Genomic DNA, 26,181 nt, shown 5'->3' on the forward strand with positions numbered 1-26,181 from the left:
CTGAGGCCCGGGGAGGGCCGGGCCGTAGCTCTACCGTAGGAGTTCAGGAGCTTCCAGTGGGAGCCCGCCCCGCCGGGCGTGGGCCCAGGTAAGGGTAGCATCGGTGACAGCGCTGTGGGGACTCCAAGCCGGGAGACTGGGGTGGCGCAGAGCAGGGGTGGCCCCCCAGTTTCCCGCTCCCCCTCCTCCACTGGCCGCACCGGCTGGGATGATGGCGGGAGGGAGAGGGACTGTACCTGTGTTGTCTGCGGCACACCTGCAAGGCAGTGCCCCACCTCTGCCTGGGAACCCCCAAACGCCGGCCCAGGCGCCCGCTTCGCAGCACGACCCCCCTGCAGCCTTAGGACGGCAGAGCTTTGAAGAAGCCGGTCGTGGAGCCTGCGTGACTTAGAGAAATGGAGCGTCCGGGGGGGCCTGTCCGTACCCTCTCCCCTTGACGTTGCAGGAGCAAATCTCCTTGCCCTGGGATTAGTGTAGGCAGATGGTCAGGGCCCTACAGCTCAGACATACGCTCCTGATGGCAGGGCAGTGGACCCACCTGTCGCCCAAGTGCGGGACCCGGCTGAAAGCCAGGACGCTTCCTGCCCGCTGGGGCTGGGCGGACTCTGTTTATTCTCCAGGAGGGCCCCTACTCCCATAGCCCTGCTGTTCCCTCTCCTTTTAACCCTGACACCGCTGTGGAGTAGTCCCTGCGCTTGGCAGCCAGGAAACAACTTTAATAACCAGTGCACACTAGACAGCTTTGCAAGAGGGAGACAGCCCTAAGGCAGATTCCGGAGAGGTAAAGGCTCTGCTGCTTCCTTGTGCTGTGTTGTGGCCTCAGGGCCATCTGCTACCGCTGCTTGCCCTGGGCTTTTTTTTTTTTTTTTTTTTTTTTCTTCAGTCTTTGTGTGTGTGCAGCTGCATATGTGGGTGTAGCAGCCAGAGGTCAACCTGCACCATCTACCTTGGGTTTTTTTAAAGACAGGATTTCTCACTAGCCTGGCCTCACTGATTAGGCTTCAGCTAACCAGCCAGGGAAACCCAAGGGTCCACCTCTCCAGCCCTGGGATTATAAGCAGGAGCCGTTAGGCCTCACTTAAACATATTTTTACATCTGTTATTTGTGGTGTGTGTGGTGTGTTCGTCTGTGCGTGTGCTCTCACCCTTGCCATAGCTCACATGTGGAGATCAGCAGACAACTTGCAGGAGTGGGTTCCCTCCTTCCACCATAGATCCCAGGGATCAAACTTAGGCTGTCCAGCTGGACGGCAGGTACCCTTACCTGATCAGACATGAGGCTGGCCGCCCACCCCCAGCACACAGACACACATGTCTTTTTAAAAAACAAAAACAAAAAACCATGGGTTGAACTCGTGTCCTCCTTACAGGGTGAGTGCTTTACCAAGTAAGCCATTTTCCCAGCTCCCTTTGTTTTTTTGAGACGGGGCACACTATGTAGGCCAGGCTAGCCTGGACTCCGAACTCCTGCCCCACCCTTCCAGGTGCTGAGCTCACGGCATGTGCCACCACCGCGCTAGTTTTTGGTCTCTGTAGGGACCTGTGAATAAACTGACCCAGAAAGGCAGATTCCTTTTGTGATGGTGAGTCTTATTAACCAAATGGCTGAAAGACCGTGGCTAGGTTTTTAGAGGTAAGAGTTGAGGTTTCTTCTGTGGATATATTCCCTCTGTGGATATATTCCCTCTGTCCCTTCGCTTCTGCAAAGCAAAGATAGCTCAGGATCCCAGAATCACAAGACCTCTACACACCCACTTCAAGAGTCCTGTGACCCCATGACCCAAGTCAGGTTGCCTGGTGATCTCACAGGAAGTGGCAAATTGGGGGTTCGTCCCATGGAGTTGTGGTTGGCCAAGGCTGTTTACCCTGTATGGCCTTTAGCCCAGGAGTGACTGGTGCCTGGGCCTCCTCCATTCTGACTGCAGCCCAGTATTCTTCCATTAACTGCCCAGAAGCTTCAATTATGGCTGAAAGAAAATTATTGCTTAGTCATTTATCTGAAGGAAAGTGTTTCAAATACATCTTACCTTTTGAGCTTAGGCTCAGCTTGATTTAACTGATTGTTTACCTTTACTTCAGGCTCAGCTTGATTTAACTGATTTTATGCACTGAATTGTGGGTGGTTTTTTGGAGGAGACATTGGGACAGAATCTTGGCCTTGAATTCCTCATCTTACTATGTAGCCTAGGCTGGCCTTGAATTCCTCATCCTGTTTTTGCCTCAGACATGCTGGAACTACAGGCATGTGATAAGTAAGAAAGAAAAGGGAAAAATATGACTGGTCTTAGGTGTGGTGGAGGAGAAGGTTTAGTATAGGTATGTGGGAGAACAGAGGCAGAGACATCTGGGAGAGTCTGGAGTGGACATGACCCTGAGCCATGTGGGGAGAGGGAGAAGACAAGGGAGAGAGGAGAGAAGGGAACCAGGTTTAGCAGCCAGGAGACCCAAAGGTACAAAGAAGGCCGGTAACCAAAATGTTGGATTATATGGGGAAGCACAGCCCAGGCCTCTGGGCTGGAGAAGTTTAGGGTCGAGGGTGGGATATGGCAGCCAGGAGGGCCCTGTAACAGGTAGGGATTCGGGATAGGGAAGAACAATGTGGTAGCCAATGCTCTTTGATACGTTAAATGGGCACCTCAACCATTTGACCCGGGTTTGAAACCTAATGTGCACCACCTTGGCTGCCTTGAAATTTTTCTTTCTTCCTTCCTTCTCTTTGTACCCCCTGGCTGTGTAGACCAGGCTGGCCTCAAACTCAAAAGATCCACCTGCCTTGGCCTCCTGAGTGCTGGATTAAAGCCGTGCACCACCACTGCCCAGCTTATTTTCTTTTAAAAATATTTGTTAATATTTTGTGTTTGCGTGTGTACTTACGGGTAGTCACAGGACAACTTTGTATCCTTGGTTCTCTACTTTGTGTCGGTTCTGGAGGTTGAAGTGACATCACCAGCCTTATGTGGCAGGTGGCCTTTACCTACCGAGCTATGTTGCCCACCTCTGGCTTGATTTTTCTCCTCGGGAGATAGGAGCCTGCTAGGACAGCAGAGAGCCTGTCATCCCAGCACCAGAGAGGCTGGGGCAGAAAGACTATGAGGTCCAGGACAGCCTGTACTATACAGTGGGACCTGGACTCAAACGTTTAAACAAAAACTGAGATGAGTGATTGTTTGTCAGTGGTAACGTGAGGTAAGTGGTGGTCACAGATCGTGTGGGATACTGGACAGTGTTAATTGTGAGTTCTGGGTGTGTGTTGGCTCTTGGGAAGTGTATCACCACTCATTTCTGATTGTCTCACATTATTACTCTGATGGTTAGCTTTGGTGATAGGAGCCACTATATCGGCTGCGCACCTGTAAGCCCATCCCTTGGAAGGTGGAGTAAGGAGGTCAAGATCATCTGTTGCTACACGTTGAGTTCCAGGCCACCTTGAACTACGTGAGAAACAAAACCAAACAAAATGATGAAGAGAAGAAGTAATGGAGCCAGGCCTCAAACTTTGGATGTTCTGGCAACCGTTAATACTCAGTCACTATGAATGGGTAGAGGGACTTTCAGGCCTGGCCCAGAGGAACTGCCATGGGCCCCAACTAAGGTCTCTAGACAAAGGTGCTTTTCAGATGTTCCCAGAAAGCTAGCATACTGATTCCTACCCCACCCCCGTGTGTGTGTGTGTGTGTGTGTGTATGTATGTATATATGTATGTACACGTACGATAGAGAGGGAAAAAGAGCGCCTGCAGTTGAAGATGCCTTTGGTTGTCAGGGAACACTCGACCTCCCCCATCACTTTATTCTCGTGACCAGTCCCCCTCTTGGAATCTGTGTACTTCAGGTCATGGAAGTTTCTAAAACTTGGCCCTGTCTGCCTCTGGGTTCCAAAAGAGCTGATTCTGCCTGAGGCAGATGGTCCTATTTTCAGATTTGTTCCATCTCCAGCCCTCATCACACTGGCAGTGCCTTCTGGAGCGCCCCCGTGCCTACGGCACACTGCGAGAGTACAGCAGCCTGTAGGTCCCCAGATAAACTATTTTCCCAGTATCTCCAGTTCCCAAGTTAGACTCTAGACAGGTTCTCATGTAGCTTAGGCATGCCTTCAACTTGCCTTCCGAGTGCTGGGATTACAGGCATGAACCACACCTAGTCTGTAGGATGCTGGGGGTAGAAACCAGCAATTTTATTTACTATTTATTTTCGGTTTTCTGAGACAGGCTTCTCTGCATAGCTCTGTAGACCAGGCTGCCTCGAACTCATAGAGATCCACCTGCCTCTGCCTGCCAAGTGCTGAGATTAAAGGCAGGCATCACCATTGCCCGGTTGAGAGCACAGCCCTTCTTGTATGCTAGGCAGCACTACATAAACTGGGTGTGGTAGTGCATGCCTGTAATCCCAGCTCTTGGGAAATAGAGGCAGGAGGATCAGAAGTCGGGATCATCCCAGCTAGCTGCATAGTAAATTTGAGACCAGCCTGGGGTACATGAGACCCTGTCTCAAACTAAAACCGTCAAAGCTTCCCCATAATGAGAATGAAGACAGAAGTTTATACTGGAAGACATGTTTTGCTTCTGGTTGCTATGATGACTGCTTCCTGTCTCTCTGGATTTCATTTTGCCATGTGTGGTGTGATACAGTCCGCACACAGGGTTCCCACGATGTCCCTGGTCCAGGGGCCATGACACTGACGTCTCTTCTCTTGTCCCTGACTTTCCCACAGCACTGTGGCCATGCCCACCTCTGTGCTGTGGGCAGTGGACCTCTTTGGGAGAGTGTATACCCTGTCCACGGCCGGCCAGTACTGGGAGCTTTGCAAAGATGTCCAGATGGAGTTCAAGCGGGTCAGTGCAGCCACCCAGTGCTGCTGGGGCATCGCCTGCGACAACCAGGTCTACCTGTACGTGTGCTCCAGCGAGGTGCCCATCCGCCACCGCGAGGAGGCCTACGAGAACCAGGTAACGGGGGGGGGGGGGGGCGTTGCTGAGGTGGTCAGCAGCATTAATTACAAGGAGCTGCAGAGAGAACTGGGACTCCAGTCTCCCCGGCATCCCGTAATTCACATCATGTGAGATCTGAGTTGTCCTGGGAACTGTGGCACACACCTGTAATCCCAGCATTTGGGAGGCTGTGGCAAGGCAAGGGGATCAGACTGGAGACTTAGGTCAGTTGCCCAGCACGTATGGTGCCTCTACAATCCCCAGAACTCCATCGGCTCAGTGAGCATGCTTGTCATCCTAGCGCAGGGAAAGACGGAGGCTGGAGGATCAGAAGCTCAAGGTCATCACATGGTGGATTCAGGGCCAGCCCGAGCTAGATTAACTCCTATCTTTAATTTAAAAAAAAAAAAAATCGAAGTTTTGGACGCCTATAGGGGCATGGCTCAGTGGTAGAGTACCTGTCTACCTGCACAGCATGAAGCTCTGGATTCAAACTTCAACACTGCCGTCAGCCAATCAACCCCAAGTTTTGGGCCAGTGAGATGGCTCGGTGGATAGAGGTGCTTGCATTCAGGTCTGACTAGTCACTTCATTTCCTAACCCCACACTGGTAGGAGAGCTCTGACTCCTAAGAATTGTCCTCTGACTTCCACACATGCATCCATACACACACACATACACACACACACACACTCTCTATAAATAAGTAAATACATGTTTTTTTAAATCCCAAGTTTTACAGTACCCAGGGCCTGTGGAGCTGGGGTCCTGGTTGTGTCTCTGACCTGGATGCATGGGGGGGTGGGCTTACGTGGTTCTCAGATGCCCAGGATGGGGAGTCCTCGTCCTGTGTCCTCCGAGCACTGTGGTGCCGGGTGAGTGCTCCACTCTGCAGGGCCCTGTGGCTTTTTTTTTTTTTTTTTTTTTTTTCCTGAAAAGGATCCTATGTCTTGAGTCCCGCAGATGAGCCAGTGGGACCCTAGGCCTGGAGGGGTTACATCCTCCCAGATCCTCTCCCACCTGGCTCATCCTAAGGCCATCTCTGTGTCCTCTGGCCTCAGCGTTGGAACCCCATGGGAGGCTTCTGTGAGAAGCTTCTGCCGAGTGACCGTTGGTCGTGGAGTGACGTGAGTGGGCTCCAGCACCGGCCACTGGACGGGGTAGCCCTGCCCTCGCCACACTGGGAGTGGGAATCAGACTGGTACGTGGATGAGAATTTTGGAGGGGAGCCCACCGAGAAAGGGGTAGGTGAACTCAGTACCCTCCATGGCTTGGGCTCGGCCTGTCCCCCAGGGCTACCCTTTCCCATTGGTGTGGGACATCAGACTTCCTCCCTCCCTCCCTTCCTCACCTTCCCAGCTCTTTCGATTCCATCTCCTCCCCCACCAAGAGTTAAGGCTCCCACCTCGGTATTTTAGGGGTGGACTTATGCTATGGACTTCCCCGCCACCTACACTAGAGACAAGAAGTGGAATTCATGTGTGCGAAGGCGGAAGTGGATCCGGTATAGGAGATACAAATCCCGGGACACCTGGGCCAAGGTCATTGTGCTTAACTGTGGCCTGGGGGTGGGGCCTGGGGGGGTGTACCATGCCCACCCTGGGACCTGTCACAGAGCCTTGTGGCCAGCCCACAAGTCCCCTCATTTGGGAGATGGCCACACGGGCCAGAGTTAGCACAGAGCTGTCCTTTTGTACATGTCCCCTCCCCTACCTAGTGGTTTCCCCACGACCCAACTCCAAAGCAGTGGCTCGGGTCTGGCGTCTGCTGGCAGGGACAGAGTATCCATGGCCAGATACACAGGCTGATAGTCTCGCAGCTGCCTCCCTCATGTTGGTCAGGCAGCATGGAGTGAGCCGAGGGTGGAAGGACTGGAGGCAGAGTGACACAGTAAGGGTCACCGGGGAATGACAGCCATTGCTTCTCACCTCACCCCTTCATTTCAGATCCCCTCAAAGGATGACCCCAAGGAACTTCCTGACCCCTTCAATGACCTGTCTGTGGGTGGGTGGGAGGTCACGGATGAACCTGTGGGCCGCCTGTCAGTGTGGGCCGTATCCCTGCAGGGAAAGGTAAGTCCGTGCTGCCACTGTCACCACCGCCCCACTACTGCCACGATTTGACATGGTGAAGGAGGCCAGGCATGGGCTGGAGTGGTTCCGGGGTTCCCCAAGGCGGAGGAAGAGAACTCACTGCCTGCTGTCCCTGGAAATGGGACTTCCTGGCTAGGCAGAAAGTTAGCAGACTTCACAACACCTGGCCAGAAGCCTTGGGACCGGTCCTCCTAGCATAGCTCGGGCTCAGATGTTACCAGTTTTGTCTTCCTTGGACAGATTCTGGGCTCCCTGCCAGCTCCTCCGTCCGTGTTTTAGGGGCACTGTGGATGTGTGGGTGGATGGATGGTTGACTGACGTGTGGCTAGATTGATGGTGTGTAGCTAGATGAATGATGGTGGGAGCATGGATGGATGGAGGGATGGTAAGTAGATGTGAATAAATGGGTAGAAGACTTGTGGGTGGGTGGATGACGGATGGTGGGTGGGCGAGTGGATGTATGAGTGGGTGGGTGAGTGGGTGGACAGATGACTGGGTGGGTGGTAGGTATATAGATGAGTAAGTGATGGATAAATGCATATTTAGAGAGAAATCTTTTTTTATAGAGTTTGTGGGGGGAAGAAAAGCCAAGCCTGGATGGCAAAAGGACCAAAGATGGCCCCAAGCGTCGGGGTCTGATGCCTTCCTCATGGTTTTAGCTCTTACATTATGATCATTCAGAAACTGCATTAACCACAAGTCCCCACTGACTTCGGAACAGCCAAAGTGCATTATTTTCAGCAGGCTTGCCTTTGGCTGGGGTCTTGCCCTCTCAGGTTTAGGTGAATCCGCCATCATTTCCTCTCAGCCTTGCTGGAGGATGGTAGAGAGGAGCCACGCAGAGAGTGCTAGCCTGAGATAGCCCACCTGGATGCAGAGAGAGGGTAGTGCCCACAGAGCTGAGTTTGTGTTCCCTGAATGTCAGCTGTGAGCCAGCGTTGCCCGGCACCAAGCCTACGATCCAGCAGAAGTGGCTCTTGGGCCCTGTGCTCCAGAAAGGAAAGACTTATCCTCTGACACTGCCCACTTGGTAGCAAAAGGGAGGCTTCCCAGGGCTGGTCCTGCAGGGCCCATCATAAGGGTATAGGTTGGCAAGACCAGAGAAGCTCAGGGCCCCAGTCTGCAGATGGCTCTGAAACCATGCTTCCCTAATGTCTGCCTGATATGAATCCGTTGCATAGGTGTGTGCTGTCTATCTCCACTATAGAACCCATCCTATCAGCTTGTGCATGCGTGATCATACAAAAACACAAACATGCACACGCACAAACACATGCACACAAGACTGCTTTGAGATTCCATCTCCCTGGAGCCTGAATGGCTGTCAAGAAAATGAAACAATGGACAGCAATCGGTGGCAAAGATGTGGGGAAAGAGAAATTCTATTCAGTCGAAACTATTCAGGTTAAAGGGCAAAAGAAGTGAACATTTTAGACATTGGGTTTCCCCTCCCTAAACTGCCAAGACTGTGCCTTCTGTGTCAGGTGTCCTGGGAGCACATTGCCACTAGGGGGCACAGTTTGGGCACAGGTTTCATGGGTTGCCTGGGAGCACTCCGTGCTGACGCTGGAATCTGTAGTTGTTCTCAACTCAAAAAAAAAAAAAAGGTCCCTAGGCCCACCAAAATCCAGGCTTTGCACTTTCTCACCGAGGTGTGTGTGTGAATGGAGGTCTACCCAGTGAAGGTGTGTGTGTGTGTGTGTGTGTGTGTGTGTGTGTGTGTGTGTCAGTCAGAGAGGCCCATGTGTGAACGATAGACTTGCTGCTTTCTTCTCCCCTCCTAGGTGTGGTATCGAGAGGATGTCAGCCACCCCAACCCAGAAGGCTCCTCCTGGTCTCTTGTGGAGACCCCGGGGGAGGTGGTCCAGATCAGCTGTGGGCCCCACGACCTTGTGTGGGCCACCCTCTGGGAGGGGCAGGCTCTGGTCAGAGAAGGGATCTGCAGGAACAGCCCAAAAGGTAGCCAGCCCCGGAGCAGGACGTGGGGATGCCTGCCCTCCAGACTTGGGGCTGACGGAGGCTGCCTGGGTTTCTTTGGGGACTGACAGGAAGTTCCTGGTCCATCGTGGAGCCTCCTGCTTCTGAAAATGGTATCATGCACGTCTCTGCGGGAGTTAGTGTGGTCTGGGCCATCACGAAGGACCGCAAGGTAAGAGCTGGAGCTGGGGTGGGGATTGGGCGCCACTCAGCACCAACGGTTTCTGCCCCTTGTGAGGGTCGTGCAAGGCCTGTGAGTCTTTTTCTTTTCGAGATGGCATCCTAAACTTAGTCTGTGCAGAGGCTGGCCTTAATCTGCCGACCCTCCCGGTCACGTTACAGGCGTGTGCCATCATGCCTGGTTGATAAGTACTGGGGAACCAAACCCTGGGCTTCGTGCATGCTCTGCAATTCCTCTGCCAGCCGAGCCCCCTCTCTGGCCCCTGCTGTGAGCTTTCCTGCTGTTGAAATCCTCACCCATCTCCAGAATGTTTGATGCTGGCTTATACCCTCACTCATACCCCCAAGACTAAAATGCTGAACAACCATGTTTATTATCCTATAGGCCAAACATTTCAGATATTCAGAAGCCAATATGCCAGCAACCTCAGCCAATTAAGTGTTTCTCTTTTCTTCTTTGTCATTTATATCTTCTGAGAGGCAGCCTCAGTCAGGTTAACCAGTCTTATGTGCTTTGTGAAGTCTGTCTGTCTGTCTCGTCTCCCTGTCTGTTGTGCTGAGGGAAGGAAGCTAGGGTCTTGTAAATCATGAGTTCATTCTCCATGTGGGGGCTATTCCTACCAACCCAGTACTTTAAAAAGGGTTTCTAGAATGAGCCAGGAAAATGACGCATGGTGAAGCTGCCTGCCGCTAACTAAGCTGACAACCTGAGTCCAAAGCCTAGGACCCGCGTGGCGGAGGGAGAGAACGGACCCCACAGGTTGCCTTCTGACCTCCACATGCAAACTATGGCACATGGTCCTCTCACACCACCCCCCAACAGAAAACAGTGAACAAGTACAAATACAATGAAAAGGTCTTCCTCAGATCAGGAGTTGGTTCCTCAGTTGGTAAAACACTGTCTTGTGATCATGAGGACCTGACTTCCAGCCCTAGAACCAACGTAAACAAGGGGCATGCTGGTGTGTGCTTGTAATCCCAGGGCCAGGGAGGTGGGCCTGTGTGTCTCTCCAGAGCCTGCAGCCCAGCCATCCAAGCCTGCTTGGCAGGTTCTAGGTTAACAAGAGACCCTGTCTCAAAACAAGGTGGACACACACACCCCCCTCCCTCTATCTCCAGAGATCTCCAAGGCTGCATGCTTCCTCCTGATTGTCTAGGTGTGGTTCCGGAGGGGCGTCAACTCTCACAACCCCTGCGGCACCAGCTGGATCGAGATGGTTGGAGAAATGACAATGGTGAACGTGGGGCTGAATGACCAGGTAGGCGTGTGCGTAGTTCGTGGGACTTCTGCTACAGCTCACCCATCGCCCGCCGTCCTCCTGTCCCTCCTGTCCCGGGTTCTAAGCACGCTGGCACCGAGAAGAGTCTGGCCGTGCCCTGGGAGCTGGTACTCCAGAGTCCCAGAGTTTCTACTAGGTTGAGGGTCACTTCACTAAGGACCCTCCAGGGTGGTCTGTGAGTGAGGAGGGGTGGGGCACGCTTTGTAGATACAGGAAGGTAGCATTGGATCTCTGTGGTCACCTAGCATCCTCATCCTGACCCCCACACACGTGCATGTCCCCATGCCCTGAGAAGGGGACTCCTGCCTGCATTTGCTTACCTGTCCTGCAGTCCTACCGAACACTCTGTTCTTCCCCTAGTGCCTGGTAGGAGGGATAGTATGTGCCTCCGAGTAGCACCCCTGTTTGTTCTAGGTCTGGGGTATCGGCTGTGAGGACCGAGCTGTGTACTTCCGGCAAGGTGTCACTCCCAGTGAGCTCAGCGGGAAGACATGGAAGGCCATCATCGTGGGCCGAGAAAGTGACCGGTCACACTCCGGCAGCTCATCCAGTCTCCTCAGGTGACACGGGGTAGGAGGGCCCAGAGGAGCTGGGTGGGACAGACTGTGTGTGCCCTCATGCGGGGCAAAGACAGAAGAAGGAAGAGGAAGAGGAGGGGAAAAAAACTGCAGGTATATTCTTCCTCCTTCTGTCTTTGTTGGTATTATTATTACTGTTACTATTATTATTGCAGGGTGGGAATTAAGTCCAGGGCTACGCTCCAGCCCTTTTGTATTTTAAGATGATTTTAAGGAGGAAAAAAACCGCAGGTATATTTTACCCTGATCAGGAAGATAGAAAGCTGGTGCTGGTGCTCAGTTGGAGCAATGCTTGCCTAGCATGCAGGAAGCTCTGGGTTCCATCCTCAACACCACGTGTCCTGGCTGTGGTGGTGCACACCTGTAATCCCAGCATTTGGAAGACGGAGGCAGGAGGATCAGGAGTTTAACGTCCTCATCCATGGTTATATAATGAGTTTGAGCCCCACCTTGGGACGCATAAGAACCTGTCTCAAAAACAAAACAAAGTGCTCCAGTTGAGCGTGGTGGTGTACGCTTCTAGTCCTCGCACTTGGGATCGCCATAAAGTCAAGGGTAGCCTGAGCTACACACACACACAGAGTGTGTTCCAGGCAACCGGAGGATGGCCTCAAACTCCTGCCTCAACCTCCTCCAAACTGGGATGAAGGCATGTGCTCCAGACATCACACCTAGTTTTAGTGGGTGCTGAGGATCAAATTCAGGGCTTTCCCCTTCCAGGCAGCCACCATACCAACTGAGCTACATCCCGGCCCATCTAAAAACAGGGGCACACATCTCTGCCGTGGGAAGCACAGTCCGTGTGTGCAGCGGTAGACACTGCACAGGGCGCTTGTAACCTGCCTGAGTTCACGCGGTTGGTCACAGTGGCAAAAACGCATCTTCCACAAGGAAGTGAGAGTTTGACTTGTTTTGTCCCCAGTGCTGGCTGCTTCTTTGGTGATGAGGTGAGGGGCAGCGGCACGGAATCTGTGCCCAGTGACACTGATGCCGCCTCAGAAGCCGAGAGACAGGGCCCCGAACAGCCTCTCCCCAAAGAATCTTTGGACAATTCCAGGAACCTCAAAGGGAGTCTGTCCAAGGGCCCTGAGAACAGCGGGAATGCTGAGCAAAGCATGGAGACCCACTCCTGCCCGGCTGAGGACAAAGGGAAGGCTCCTGAGGCCCCTGGCTCTGACGAAGGCCACGGCCCAACCTCCACACCAGCTGAGCTACCCTGGACCAACACTGACCTAAAGGAGCCCAAGAGGGCATCTAACCAGCCAGCTGCCAGCTTTCCTGAGGCCACGGGCCTCTCCTCCCTGGGGCTCTTCCCACTGGGCGTGGAGGAACCCTATGGGGCCGATGACCATCCTCTGTGGGCCTGGGTGTCTGGAGGTGGCTGTGCGGTGGAGGCAGGCTCTATGCTCAAGTGGTTCACTGTCCAGTCAGGTGAGGGGGCTCCTGGGGCTGGCGTAGTGTTCCCTTGGCAGTCTGGGTGGTGAGGTACAGCGGCAGTGCTTGAAGGCACTGTGGAGCTCAACCCGCTTAACCGAGACCTCAGGCCAGTCGTCGGCCCTTGGAGGCTCCAGGGAGGAAGGAGAGTTTGTAGGTTGGAACCCAGTAGCAGGAACAGGTAGCCTGGGGCCAGGGAGATGACCCCGTGAATACAGTGCCTGCTCTGCAAGCATGAGGACTCGAGTTCAGATCATCTGCAGAATCCACGAGGAAATGGGGTGTGGCAATATATATCTGAAGCCCCAGTGCTGTGGGCTGACTGGCCAGGCAGCTAAAATTGTGAGCTTAGTGAGAGATCCTGGATCAAAAAAAAAAAAAAAAAAGTGGAGAAATGATTAAGATAGCTTACCATCGTCACATACACAAAAGAAGAAAAGAGAAAAATTAAGAAACAGGCTGACTTGGGGATTGTTGTAGTTCCCTTCTCATTGCTCTCATTGCCGGGAGAAAATGCCTGCCGAGGAGTGTTTGAAGGAGAGGGCTCATTTTGGCTTGCAGTTCAAGGATGCAGTCTGTCTTGAAAGAGATCGTGCTGCTACCACAGTCGGCAAGCAGGGATGAATGCTGGGGCTTGGCTCGTGTTCTCCTTTCTATTCAGGCTGGGTCCCCAGCCCCTGGGATGGGGCCGCCCACCTCAGTTAACCCAATCCGGGAACTCCTCCACTGAGTCTAGATCCCGTCAAGTTGCCTGTCAGGATGGGCCTTCACAGGGATGGGGGTGTGGGGAGCCGCCGCCTCTTGGCCAGCTGCAGGCAGGATGGCACCTGGCCTGAGGCTCTGGCCCCTTGCAGGCCTGTCCTCCTCAGTGCAGACGCTGTCGCTGTCCATCACACCCGCCCAGACTGCTGCCTGGAGGAAACAGATCTTCCAGCAGCTCACGGAAAGAACCAAGCGGGAGCTGGAGAGCTTTAGGCACTACGAACAGGCCGTGGAGCAGGTAGGCCCAGCTGCACTCTCTCTCTGCTTGTTGTCTGTTTTTCAGATCCTGTCTCACTGTGCCCCCATGCTAGTCTTGAACTTGTTCTGTAGCCCAGGCTAGCCTCCCAGTGGTCAGCCAGCTGCCTCAGCCTCCGAGGGCTGAGGTCTCAGGCGCACACCACCACGCCAGCCCCTGCTCATTTAGAGACCTCTTCTGTATGCCAGCGCCGAGGTGGGGAGGAAGGGCAGACACACACCTGCAGTGCTCTGCAGTCTTCCCAGCCGCAAGGCAGCCCCGAGGATAGGGAATGAGGTGGTGGTCTATCCTGGAGGACTTTTCCTGGGACCCTACCACCTTCAGGATTCCACATGGGTCCTGGCAACCCAGCATCCTCCAAGGGAGGTAGACAGGGAGGGGAAACATGAATCATGTCACCTTCTCTGTCCCCTTCCGGGAGCCTAAACAGCCAATTGTATCTTGATGAAGTGCGTCAGAATGGGGTTGTAGGCCGTCACTGCCCTCCCCGAGGGTCGCGCTGCTTGACGTGCCCCATACCTTCTGAGGCAGAGACCCACCCCGGATGCTACAGCAGGCCAGGGAACGAGAAATTAAATAGACCACAGGGTTAGTCTTCTGTAGAAGTCTTGGCCTAGGCTGGCCCACAGCATCTATCCCGTGTCCTAAGTGGGACTGTGCACTCAGGCAGCCTGAACTTTGAGGGCCAGCTTTTGACTCCCTCTCTCTGACTTCGGGCCAGGGGTGGCCTCTTCCTATCCAGAACATGGGCTCATGTATTCACCCTGAGAAACTGGTAATAATACGCCTCCGTCTCTGGCGCCACCTAGTGTCCGACTATGGCGCTGCGGTCATACACGGAAGAGAGGGGAAGCTGAGAGGATGGGGCAAAGGGGAGACCAAGGGCTAGAATGGCTCCAGGAAGGGGCTGCCTGTGACCTTTCCCCACCGCCCCCGGCTGTCTGTGCCACAGTCGGTGTGGGTGAAGACAGGGGCCCTGCAGTGGTGGTGCGACTGGAAACCCCACAAGTGGGTGGACGTCCGTGTGGCCCTGGAGCAGTTCACGGGGCACGACGGGGCTCGCGACAGCATCCTCTTCATCTACTACGTGGTCCACGAGGAAAAGAAGGTACAGGGTGGGAAGCACGTGTCAGGGAAGGAGGCCGGGCCGCCAAGGGGCGGCTTCCCAGAGAGGAGCACACACAGAGGCCCCTGAGGCGCTGGCTCCCGAACCGAATCTGCCCTCGTTGGTGAAGCCCAGTGTGGGCACATGAGAAGCCTGTGCTGTGGCCCCGCCTCGCTCCTCTTAACAGCGGTGCTTTTTTTTCCTTTATTTATTATTTTTTAATCCAAATACCACTGTGTATTTTCCTAGTCCTTTTTAATTTGAGACAAAGCCCCACTAAGGTCAACCAGCCTGGCTTGGATCTCACCATGTCGCCCAGGTTGGTCTTGAACTCACATCCTGTGACGTCAGCCACCCAGATGCTGGGGTCACATGGTTTATTGTTTGTTTTGTTCTTCCTCTGTGTAGCCCAGGCAGGCCTCGATGGGGTCACATGCCTTTGAGAAGAGGCTAGAGGTTGGGGAGATGAATCTTGTCTCACTTGTTGATATGGGCCAGGCAGTCAACTGCCAAAAGATTTTTTTTTTTAAGGAAGGGCAGGTGGGAAACAGGCTCTCAATGCACCACCATGCCTGGTCTTTGCGGTGCTGGGGACTGAGCTCAGGGCCTTGTGCATGCTAGTCAGCCCCAAAGCATTCTCGAATCCTGTAGAGCTCCGGCATTAGCGCTTGGGCACCTCGCTTAGGGCGAATCCTCCTGTGTCCCCCTAACCAAGCAGTACCTACACATGTTCCTGAATGAGGTGACCGTGCTGGTCCCCGTACTCAATGAAGCCAAGCACGCCTTTGCCCTCTACACCCCCGAGAGGACGCGACAGAGGTGGCCCGTGCGCCTGGCTGCCACCACGGAGCAGGACATGAACGACTGGGTGAGTGATCAGGGGTTGCGAGGGCTTAGCAAGAAGAGACCCCCCTAGGCTTCAGTCTGCCCGGCAGTGACCAGCTGTGTGCCCACACCAGCTCGCCCTGCTCAGCCTGTCCTGCTGTGAGAGCCGGAAGGTCCATGGACGCCCGTGCCCCCAGGCCATCTGGTCTGTCACCTGCAAGGGTGACATCTTTGTGAGTGAGCCCAGCCCAGACCTGGAAGCCCGTGAGCACCCGCTGCCCTGCGACCAGATGTGAGTTGGCTGTACCCTAAATGGACCTGTGCCTGGCCTTTCATCCCCTCCTCACCCTCCCCCCCGCCCCGAAGCACCAGAGCTTGTGTTTATAAAAAGGGCTCCCCCAGCGGGACCTGAGCCCGCACACCACAGCTTCTCACCGACTAGCCGGAAAGGTGGGTAGATGCTTTCCTGGGCCCTGAGACCCACTGGGCCTGTTCAAGGCTGGGCTTAGAGGTCAGTGGTGCCCACCAAGCAGCAGAGCTTGGAGCATGTCTCAAGGTGGGTCGTGGGAGAGGAGCAGAGAGCTCAGGGGAGAATGGGGATGGGTGCCCACTTTAGATAGGGGGGATCCCGTTTAAAACCACAGGGAGCACAGGGGAGTGGAGCATTTCCGTTGTTTGCCTAGAACGTAGGAACCTTGAGTTCCTTCCCCAGTACCCCCATAAACTGAGTGGTGGCGCATGCCCTTGGTCCCAGTACTGGGAGGTGGAAGCAGGAGGGTCTAAAGTTCAAGGTTATCCTTGGTTGCGTAGTAAGTTCAAGGACAGCCTGGGATCCAGGAGACACCATACAAGAGGTTCTGAAGGGACAGATAAGAGTAGGGCTCTGAGGAGGAAGAGTTTGGGTGAAGGAGCCCAGGGAAGGCCTTATGCCTTTACCAGTGACCACAGTCCAGCCCAAGAGTCGTAGACCGAAATGGGTAGCCGTGTTCACTTGTCACCTCCTGGTGGCTGAGGCAGAGCCTACAGAACAGCAGCCCAGTCTCCTGCTGAGGAGGCTGTCCCCAGGTAGCCACCCTGGGATGGCTTGGAAGCCATCTGGCCATGATGTTCCTTGCACGGAGGATTAAATGACACGTTCCCTGCTCTCTCCCTGCCATGACATTTAAGCCTGGCTGCACCTAGCCCCCTGTGGCCAGTCGCACAGGGACTGAGCGGGGAGCGCTGTGGATTAGACTGCTGAGCCCTGCCCCATGGTCGGTGTGGCTCGGGGCTAAGGGGGACAAGACCTTAGGGACACCCTGCCTCTTGTGTGCCGCTTTGTGCTTTCTCTAGAATCAAATGGGCTGTGTGTCGTTCCTAGTCATGTGAGCTCTGACTCCAGGGTGGCGACAGGCTGAATGACAGGGCTGAAGGGTTTTTCTCATCCCTGCAGGTTCTGGCGACAGATGGGAGGCCACTTGAGGATCATAGAGGCCAACAGCCGAGGTGTGGTGTGGGGAATTGGCTATGACCACACAGCATGGGTGTATACAGGCGGCTATGGCGGAGGTTGCTTCCAAGGTGAGGGTGGCACCTGAGGCTGGCCAGAGTAGCTCCCTAAACCTTTTTGGCATAAGCTCACCACTGTCCATCTGGCCACCCTTCCCAGTGCCCAGGGCTGCTGTCCCAGTGCCGACACTCAACAGCTGGCTTGACAGGTGACCTTCACCGCTGCCAACCTCCACAGAGGGCAGTCCCAGACCAATCCATGGGGCTGGAGAGCTCAGAACAGGCCTAGCCTCTGAAGTGCCCTCTGTGATCCCGCCAGCAGTGCAGAGGAATGTGAAGGTTCTAGAACAGCAGCTACCAGGATCCTCTAGTCTATTCAGCGCCTCATTTCATAGATGAAGCCATGTGGGGGGGGGGGGCGGGGGAAGGAGACCATTGGAGCAGCCCTAGAGCCCATTGTGCCAAGTTCCAAAGCCTTTAGGGAAAGTGAGTGGCCCCCATCACAGGGATTCCCCAAGTTTAGGGTAGAAGGTAGAGACAAGAGCAGACTCTGAGATAGAATATTCTGTGCCACAGCCCTGGTACCCCATGGCAGCTGACCCTGTAGAACTTGGTCTGCTAATAACATAGGGCCTCACAGGCCAAAGAGCGTCCCTGACCTTGAGGCAGGAATCACTCTGGTCTCTGTCCCACCTCTGAGGACGGTCAGACTCACAGAGGTCATATGTGTGGGCCAAGGCATCTTCGCTAAAAAGGTGACCCAGGCAGGCACCTGCTGGGTGTGAGATAGGGGACAGCAGGACTGCAAGGCTCAGTAAGGGCGGAGGAGGGCTGGCTGTGGTACTGCTTGCCTTTACCACCAGCACTTGGGAAGCAGAAGCCAGTGGATCTGTGTCTGAGGCCAGCCTGGGACATCCAGTGAGACCCTCTTGCAGATCTCTCCCATGGAAGCCAGAGGATTTGTGAACCCAGAGGAGAGAGAGGCCTAAGCGAAGCTGGTCCTTTTTAAGACCAGATAACCCATCTCGGCTGCTCTGGCTCTGATCTCCCCTCCAGACCTGGTTTCTATTGGGCCGAGGTCCTGGCAGCCTCAGGGCTAATGTGGCCTGGATCCCAGCAGCCTCTTGTCACCCCCACCCCCAGGCCTAGCCAGCAGTACCAGCAACATCTACACACAGTCAGACGTGAAGAGTGTCTACATCTATGAGAACCAGCGCTGGAACCCTGTCACAGGCTATACCAGCAGGTGAGTGGCTGGCCACACACCTGACAAAAGCTGGACGGCAGTGCTCAGCGTAGCCTGGAGCTGGCGTCAGGCTGCCAGCCTGCCAGCCTGCAGCAGCAGGATCCGGTTTGCTTTTTAGGGGTGGGTGTGTGGGTGTGTGTGTGTGTGTGTGTGTGTGTGGTGTGTGTGTGTGTGTGTGTGTGTTTGTGCATGTGGTGTGTGCGCATTTGTATGTGTGCTTGTACCTGTAGAGGCCGGAGATCAGGCTCAGGTGCTGGCTTTCAGGGACGTACCATCCTGCCCAGCTTTTTTCCACTGAAATTTATTTTGTTTTGAGGTGTGTGCGCACGTGTGCGCACACACTTGTGCACATGGGTGCTGGTGCCTGTGCAGAGCGGGAGTGGCAGGAGTTGTGGACCTCCTAACGTGGGTGCCGAGGATCAAACTCGGGTCCTCAGCGAGGGCAGCGCGAGCTCCTGATGGCCGGGCCGTCTCCCAGACCCTTCCTCTCTCTTCGGACTCTGTTACTAACCCTGCCTCCATAAAGACTGCTCTGTGCTTAACAGCGCTTACTGCTCTCGCCAAAGACCCGAGTTTGACTGCCTATAATGCCAGCCCCGGGGGATCTGATGGCCCCTTCTGGCCTTTGCAGACACCTGCGCACATGGCATGTGCACACACAGGGGTCCACATATATGCACACATTATATATATAAATACATGAGTGTTAATACACACATTAATATATTAATATGTGTGTGTATATATATCAATACGTGTATATATACATTAATCTAAGCGTTGAAGAGAGCACAGCCATTAAAAAGTGCATTGTGCCCTTGCTGGGGACCTGAGTTTGGTGCCCAGCACCCATGGACAGTTCTCAACTGCCTGTAACTCCACCTTCAGGGGACACAGCACCCTCTTCTGGACTCCACAGGACCTGCACTCACATATGTGCATGCCCATATGTGTGCATGTGAGCACACACACACAAATTAAAAATGGGAATTTGCTTATTTTGTTTTGTTTTTTTTTTTGTTGTTGTTGTTTTGTTTGGAGACAAGGTTTCTCTGTGTATCCCTGGCTGTCCTGGAACTCGCTTTGTAGACCAGGCTGGCCTCAAACTCAGATCCATCTGCCTCAGCCTCCCAAGTGCTGGGATTACAGGCGTGCACCACCGTACCTGGCTGGGAATACATTTTTTAAAACTTAAAAATATGAATAAAGGCCATAGAGATGTTAGTCTCTCCTCCCCAAACCTTTTGATCTGGGTACAGTGAGTGGCGTATATACGTCCAGGGCTCAGGAAGCGGAAGCAGAGGATGTTTGTAAGTTCCAGGCAGCCTAGACCAACTAATATATTTCAGGACTATAAGTGAAGCCTCTCATGAAACAACAACAAAAATTCTTCTGTGAAATCTTATTGGCAGGCAGTCACAGCTACCCAAATCACTCAGCTTGCTGATTGTCACACCAAAGCCAGCAAGGGCAGCTTGTCAATGATGGGACACCACTAGGTCGTGATAAAACTGATACATGGGAGCCAGGCGGTGGTGGTGCACACCTTTGAGCCCAGCACTGAGGAGGCAGAGGCAGGAGGATCTGTGAGTTCAAGGCAAGTGTGGTCTACAGAGTGAGTTCAGGACAGCCAGGACTACACAGAGAAACCCTGTCTTGAAAAACAAAACAAAACAAAAACCTCCTGATATGTGGACGCTGAAATGTGAAGTCCCAGGAAGCTGGAATTACAGGTGTGTGCCCCTGCCCAGACTTTTTACATGGATTTGGGGGCTCTAGCTCAGTATCTCATGCGTCACTGAGTCCTTCTGCAACCCCTCCAGCCACAAGTTTTCTCTTAGGAAGGCGTTCAGTTTTATTAGGTTAATACTCACTCTAATGACATCACAAAATATCTAAAAGAATTTGAGGAAAGAAGAGGCCAGTGAGAGGACTCAACGGGAAAACACTAGGCCCTTGCTGCCAAGCCTGGTGACTTGAGTTCAAATCCTGGGACCCACATGGTGGAAGGAGAGAACAGATTTCCAAAAGCTGTTCACTGACCTACACGTGTGTGTGCCAAATAAGCAAATAAGCAAATCCATGTAATGTCTTTAATGGGGAGAAGGCTGTGCTTGGCTTCCGGCTGTGGAGATCACTGTTGGCTGCCTTGCCTGGGCCTGTGGGGAGGTGGAATGTCGTGGTGGAAGGGCAGAGAGAAGCAGATCCGCTCACTTGCAGGAAACAGAGGGAGCAGGAGGAGTCTAGGCAAGGTATAAGCTCCAACACGTTCCCTGTGACCTCCTTCCTGCCACCAGCCCCGCCCACAGTGCTACCACCTCCCAGCAGTCTGTTCAGATCTTGAACCCAGCAGCGGAGTAGGGTAGAGGCTCCATGGCCTACATAGACCTTGGAAATGCTCAGAAGGACACTTTGTCAATCTCTAAGGTATCTCTATCTGAACAAGCTGACAAGCTCTTCATCAGCCAGGGCCACACGGAGAAGCCCTATCTCAAAAACAGAACAAAATGAACCATCATTCCCAACTACATCTCCTGTGGTTCCTGAGGGGCTGCAGCATCTTGGGGGTTGGAGGCCATAACCTAAGGGAAAGAAAGCCGACTCCCAGACCACACTGTGAGCCATGGCCTCGGTAGATGGGTTGGTTGGTATGGCCCTGGCACTGTCCCTACCCTGGGCCAATTCCGGTTTTGTCCATCATCCCTGGTGAGTGAGTGGGGTCTGGAGGTGACTTGTCCAGTCAGTTCCCAGCAAGGATGGGATGTCAAGGCAGGGTGGCAGCTCCCGAGCCCTCTGTCATCGCCCTACCTCTGCTGACCCCTGCAGGGGTCTGCCCACTGACCGGTACATGTGGAGTGATGCCACGGGCCTGCAAGAATGCACCAAGGCCAGCACGAAGCCCCCATCCCTGCAATGGACTTGGGTGAGCCCTGCCTCCCCTGTGTGTGGAAGATCTGCCAGCCTTGGCCCTCCCATCCCCCAGGTTTCTTCTGGTCTTTGGGTTTGTGGGGGAGGGGCTCTTCCATTGCCTCTCACTCTTCCCCAGGTCTCTGACTGGTATGTGGACTTCAGTGTCCCCGGAGGCACCGATCAAGAAGGATGGCAGTACGCCAGTGACTTCCCTGCGTGAGTAGCTCTCTGTGTCCCGAGCCTCTGCCCCAACCTGGCTGAGTAGCAGAACCCACCCCAATGTTGTTACCTCAGCCTGCTTCACGGTAGGGGAGGGAGAGACCCTGGGGAGCTCTGCCTATGCATGGTTATGGTAGAAGGCTTTGCCCCTGCTGTGCCTGGTCTGAAGGTTCCAACAAGGCCCAATAACGTGACCTTGGCCTAAGAGGCTCAGGGAGGGCAAGAGAAACCTTGGAACCACTGCAGCTTCTGGGGGGTGGGGGTAGGGGTGGGCTATAAGCCAAGCCCTGAATGACAGGCGATGGGAGCAGCAATATGAGGGAGAGCGTTCCTGCTAACAGGGCAGTAGGAGTCCTTTAGAGTGAGGCCTTCTGGGAAGCCAGGCATGCTGAGGAAAGTGGGGAAGAGGTGCAGTAGGTGGAATGTTAGGCTCAGCATGCAAAGGGCTTGCCTTGCAAACACGGGGCCTGGATTTGAGCCCTAGCACCCTGTATCACACCTGTATTCCCAGCTCTTGGGGAGGCAGAAACAGGAGGATCCCTGGGGCTCACTAGCCAGCCTACCTTGCCTCAAAAATGTATGTGTCGCCAGTCAGGGCAGGGGGGAGTGCCTGAGGAAGGGCAGCCAAGGGCAGCAGTCCATCCTCCGTATAGACACAGTGTGCGTGCACACACACACACACACACACACACACACCTATGAACACAAGTGGATTGCAAGTCAGAAAGTTGGTGCCGGCAGCTCTCGTGTGTCGAGAGCCCGTGAGACCGGTTTAGGCTCCTCAAAGTGCACATGTCCGATCAGAAGAACAGTGAACCGGAAGAACCCGAGCCAGGCCCCTAGCTGGATGGCTTCTGAGCAGACTCGGGGTGAGACCCCCTCAGGTGGCAGTGAGGACCCTCAGACTGACTCCAGCCCTCAACCAGACTGAAGGCTCCCACTCCCCGAGCACCCTCTGATAGTGATTGGGGAGGGGACAGGCCCAGGGCTGCTGAGCCTGGCACTCTGGATGGCAACTGCCATGCCCAGGCCTCAGGGACCCCCTGAAAGCTACAGTTCAGCCCTGACCACCTTGGAGCAGCTAGGAGAACTGTACGCAGCCACCTCGACCCCTCCTCTACTCGTGTGACTTAGACTCGGGAAAAGAATGTGTGTGCAGTGCCACTTTCTAGAAAGTTCCACGAAATGATCTGGATTGCCCCATTCCTTCCTCTTGCAGCTCCTACCATGGCTACAAAACCATGAAGGATTTTGTCAGGAGAAGGTGCTGGGCCAGGTAAGAGAGCCTTCAGGGTGGTAGGCTCAGGCCCCGCTCCTCCTCTACACGCAGGGAAAGGGGACGTTGGCTTCTCTTGAGCCAGAACTGCTGGCCTCTGACTTCAGGCCCCAGGAAAGAAGCAGGGAGGGAGAAACCAGGCTCAAAGTAAATGTCAGGCCAGGAAGTGCCTGCGGGCTCCCTGCGCTCTGCTTTCTGAAGTTTGTTCTGAAGAACAAATAAGAGAAATGTCACTGGCTCGGCTGTGCTTGTAGGTTGGAGGGTGAGCTGGGGGGAAGGGCAAGGGACAGACAGGAGCCTGACATTCCCCTCCACTGGCTGCCCCTCCCCTCCCCCAAGTCCTTGAGGCTGCAGTCTACCTGTTAGGGCCGTCCATCTTGGCTTCTGCATACTGGGCTGTGGTGAGCAGTGACACACGGTCCCCAGACTCAGATATTTCCCTGAACAGAAAATGCAAGCTGGTGACCAGCGGGCCATGGCTGGAGGTGGCTCCCATTGCCCTCAGCGATGTGTCCATCATCCCAGAGAGTGCGGGTGCTGACGGGCAAGGACACAGCATTGCACTGTGGGCTGTCAGTGACAAGGGGGACGTCCTGTGCCGCCTGGGTATCTCTGAACTCAACCCTGCGGTGAGCACCCGCTCTCTGGCCTTTCGGGGTCGTCCCTGTTTCTGTAGAGTCTTGTAGGCCTCAGGATTCTTCTGTGCGAGGCACCTGGCCTCGGGTTTCCCCAGACCTGCCCAGAATGGATCTCCGGGGTGGGAGGGCGTCACATGTAATCCAAATGAGGCAGGCAGTGCCAAGGAGGAGGTTGCCGTCTCTTCAGCCTGGGAGTGATGGGGGTGGGGCAGGTGGCATGGTGGCTCCTTGGTGACGTGCACACGTCCATACCTTTCCTTTGAGAGGCCCGAGTCCTGGGGCTCAACAGTAGGCCAAGGTCAGGCTGTAGTTAGGGCTACGTCAGAGCAGGCTGGGCCCTGGAGGCCCTTTGCCTCCCGGGCAGGCTTACACTTTGAGTCTCGGCCTTAGGGGAGAGGAGGCCAGGCAGTCCCATTGGCCCCTCAGTGATCTCTTCCCCCCATCCCAGGGCTCCTCCTGGCTGCACGTTGGCACAGACCAGCCCTTCACCTCCGTCTCCATCGGCGCCTGCTATCAGGTGTGGGCTGTGGCCAGGGATGGCTCTGCATTCTACCGGGGCTCTGTGTCGCCCTCCCAGCCAGCTGGTGAGTGGCACCTAACCGCCCCCCCCCCCCACCGCTAGCCCCACTGTGGTGGATTATGGAAAGATGGCGGGCAGGTCTCTTACTCAGTTTTGAGGGTTTCCTCTGGAGCAGGTCTGGGTGTGAATTGGGCTCCTTGCCCAGAAGCCACCTCATCCACACAAGGACAGCCTGGACCAGCACCCCTGGTGAGGGCTACTGAGCCATTGGGGCCATGAGAGTTATCTCAGCATGCACAAGCCATCCTGGCCTGTTCTTTGCTGGGTTTTGCAGGGGGTCGAAGGGCAGCCACTGAGTCCCATCTCCCAACCATGTGCCAGGCTGGGCATCTTCATGTCATATGGATGAGGTGGGCTTGATATCAGAACCCAGGATGAGCCCTGCAGAGCCCTGGGCAAACCTGGGCAACGGGGTGGATGGCAGAGCCTGAGGTGGCCTTTTGTGACCCTCAGCTCACGCGCTGAGCCCCAGCCACACATTGGTTCGGCTGGGGTTGAAGGCTGGCCGCAAGGAGTCAGCCTGCTGTGAGGTTTGGAACTCTAGGCGGCCTGGGTCTGGGCTCCTGAGCCGGCTCTCCCCTCAAGGAGTCAGCCTGCTGTGGGGTTTGGAACTCTAGTGGCCTGGGTCTGGGCTCCTGAGTCGGCTCTCCCCTCACAGGCGACTGCTGGTACCACATCCCATCGCCTCCCAAACAGAAGCTGACACAGGTGTCTGTGGGCCAGACGTCAGTATATGCCTTGGATGAAAACGGCAAGTTACTTGGGCGTCTGCATGGTCACTGGGGGAGGATAGGGTTCCACGGATACCCCAGTTGGCCATAAGTAGGCTGGGATGTCATCCTTTGGAAATGTCCAGACCTTTCTGTGCTGTTTCCCTGGGGTCAAGGAACTTGTTAGGGTCACCTTCCTGCATCATGGAGATGCACCGTGGAGACAGGACACTGGACCGAGGACCTAGACCAAGGCAGAACAGCAAAGCTCCTAGGGCTCCTACATGAAACCATGAAGTCAGCTCAGAGCCAGCCTTGACCTCTTCCCTCAACTTAGTTTGTGACCACAGCCCCAGAAGCATCTAGAGCAGTGGTTCTCAACCTGGGGGTCATGGCCCCTTTGATGTTGCCAAAGGCCATTGGAAAACATGTTTACGTTATGATTCATAACAGCAAAATTACAGTTATGAAGTAGCGACAAAAATAATTCTGTCGGCACAACAAGAGGGACTGTATTAAAGGGTTGCAGCGTTAGGAAGGCCGAGAGCTAGAGCGTCCTCTAGGAGATCCCCTGTGTCACCTCAGACAGGGCCCTGGCCTAGTCCTCTTCAAGATTTTACTGATGGTATTGATGAGTTGGGTAGGAAAGGCAGAAGCGTAGCACATGCCTGTAATCCTAACACTTGGGAGGTTGAGGCAGGAGGATCAGAAGTTCAGGCCATTCTTGTTAAATAAGTTCAAGACCAGCCTGGAACACATGAGCCCCTGTCTGAAAACCTGCGGCAGGTGTGGTGGGGTGTGTCTTATAATATCGAACTGGAAAAGCTAGGTCAAAAGGATCGAGGTTGAGGCCATCCTGTGGTAAGGCCTCAGCTCAGTAGATAGAGCACCAGCCTCGCGCACACAGAGCCCCGAGTTCAATCCCAGCCCCACATACACCTGGTATGTGGCGTATACCCCTATGATCTCAGTGCGGGGAGATGGAGGCAGCTGGCTCAGGGCTTCAAAGCTAGCCTGTGCTACATGAGGCTCTGAAAAGAAAACCGTCTTGGAGTCCAGGGTTTTTCGTCCAGATCCAGTTCTCTTTTTATTTGCTTAAAACATTCTTTGTCCTCGGCCTCTACCACAGCAGAAAGGCTAACGCTGTCAGCCCCAAGAGGCACAATGAGATGATTATGAAGCCAACAACACAGACAGGGCTGTCTGTGGCCCAGGCTCCTGGCTGTGGGTCAGCCAGAGCCCTTGGGTGTGAAGGATTGGAGGGGACCTGGGGGTTGATGTCACGGTGGGTGCTTTCCTGCACAGGGAACCTGTGGTACCGAGCTGGGATCACCCCCAGCTACCCGCAGGGCTCCAGCTGGGAACACGTGTCCAACAACGTGCGCAAAGTGTCTGTGGGGCCGCTGGACCAGGTGAGGGGAGAGCGGGCTACTTGGCAGTGGGGAGTCGGGGTCCCCTCTCTGCTCTCTCCCTTCTGTACCCAGCTACCCGCTCCGTTCCAGGTCTGGGTGATTGCCAACAAAGTCCAGGGGAGCCATGGCCTAAGCCGGGGGACAGTGTGTCGTCGAGTGGGTGTCCAACCTCGGGAGCCCAAGGGACAGGGCTGGGACTATGGCATTGGAGTGAGTACAATGGCAACCTGGTACTGTTTTAAGCGTGGGGGTTGGCGAGAGGACAGTTGGTCCTGAGTGATACGG

At 54.6% G+C, this 26,181-nt stretch overlaps 1 protein-coding gene across 2 annotated transcripts in view; it reads left to right on the forward strand.

The window, feature by feature from the left end:
* Tecpr1 (tectonin beta-propeller repeat containing 1) overlaps nt 1–26,181 on the forward strand; it is a 27,924-nt gene continuing 1,743 nt past the window's right edge. Inside the window, exons 1-24 of one of the 2 annotated variants that reach the window (XM_055598699.1) lie at nt 1–88; nt 4,711–4,945; nt 5,989–6,171; nt 6,346–6,468; nt 6,874–6,999; nt 8,805–8,979; nt 9,069–9,169; nt 10,335–10,436; nt 10,872–11,017; nt 11,958–12,466; nt 13,324–13,469; nt 14,440–14,595; nt 15,311–15,460; nt 15,552–15,709; nt 16,850–16,977; nt 18,049–18,151; nt 20,978–21,074; nt 21,198–21,277; nt 22,500–22,556; nt 23,005–23,185; nt 23,643–23,778; nt 24,433–24,525; nt 25,790–25,896; nt 25,987–26,106. In XM_055598699.1, the coding sequence (XP_055454674.1) occupies nt 4,721–4,945; nt 5,989–6,171; nt 6,346–6,468; nt 6,874–6,999; nt 8,805–8,979; nt 9,069–9,169; nt 10,335–10,436; nt 10,872–11,017; nt 11,958–12,466; nt 13,324–13,469; nt 14,440–14,595; nt 15,311–15,460; nt 15,552–15,709; nt 16,850–16,977; nt 18,049–18,151; nt 20,978–21,074; nt 21,198–21,277; nt 22,500–22,556; nt 23,005–23,185; nt 23,643–23,778; nt 24,433–24,525; nt 25,790–25,896; nt 25,987–26,106 (3,402 nt within the window). In that variant the 5' untranslated portion in view covers nt 1–88; nt 4,711–4,720. The remainder of the gene's footprint in view (nt 89–4,710; nt 4,946–5,988; nt 6,172–6,345; nt 6,469–6,873; nt 7,000–8,804; nt 8,980–9,068; nt 9,170–10,334; nt 10,437–10,871; nt 11,018–11,957; nt 12,467–13,323; nt 13,470–14,439; nt 14,596–15,310; nt 15,461–15,551; nt 15,710–16,849; nt 16,978–18,048; nt 18,152–20,977; nt 21,075–21,197; nt 21,278–22,499; nt 22,557–23,004; nt 23,186–23,642; nt 23,779–24,432; nt 24,526–25,789; nt 25,897–25,986; nt 26,107–26,181) is intronic. The other variant, XM_055598700.1, reaches the window with a different exon arrangement.

This window comes from Psammomys obesus, unplaced genomic scaffold, assembly GCF_907164565.1.
Source record: "Psammomys obesus unplaced genomic scaffold, mPsaObe1.curated_primary_1811, whole genome shotgun sequence".
In the NCBI taxonomy this organism is placed as follows: Eukaryota; Metazoa; Chordata; class Mammalia; order Rodentia; family Muridae; genus Psammomys; species Psammomys obesus.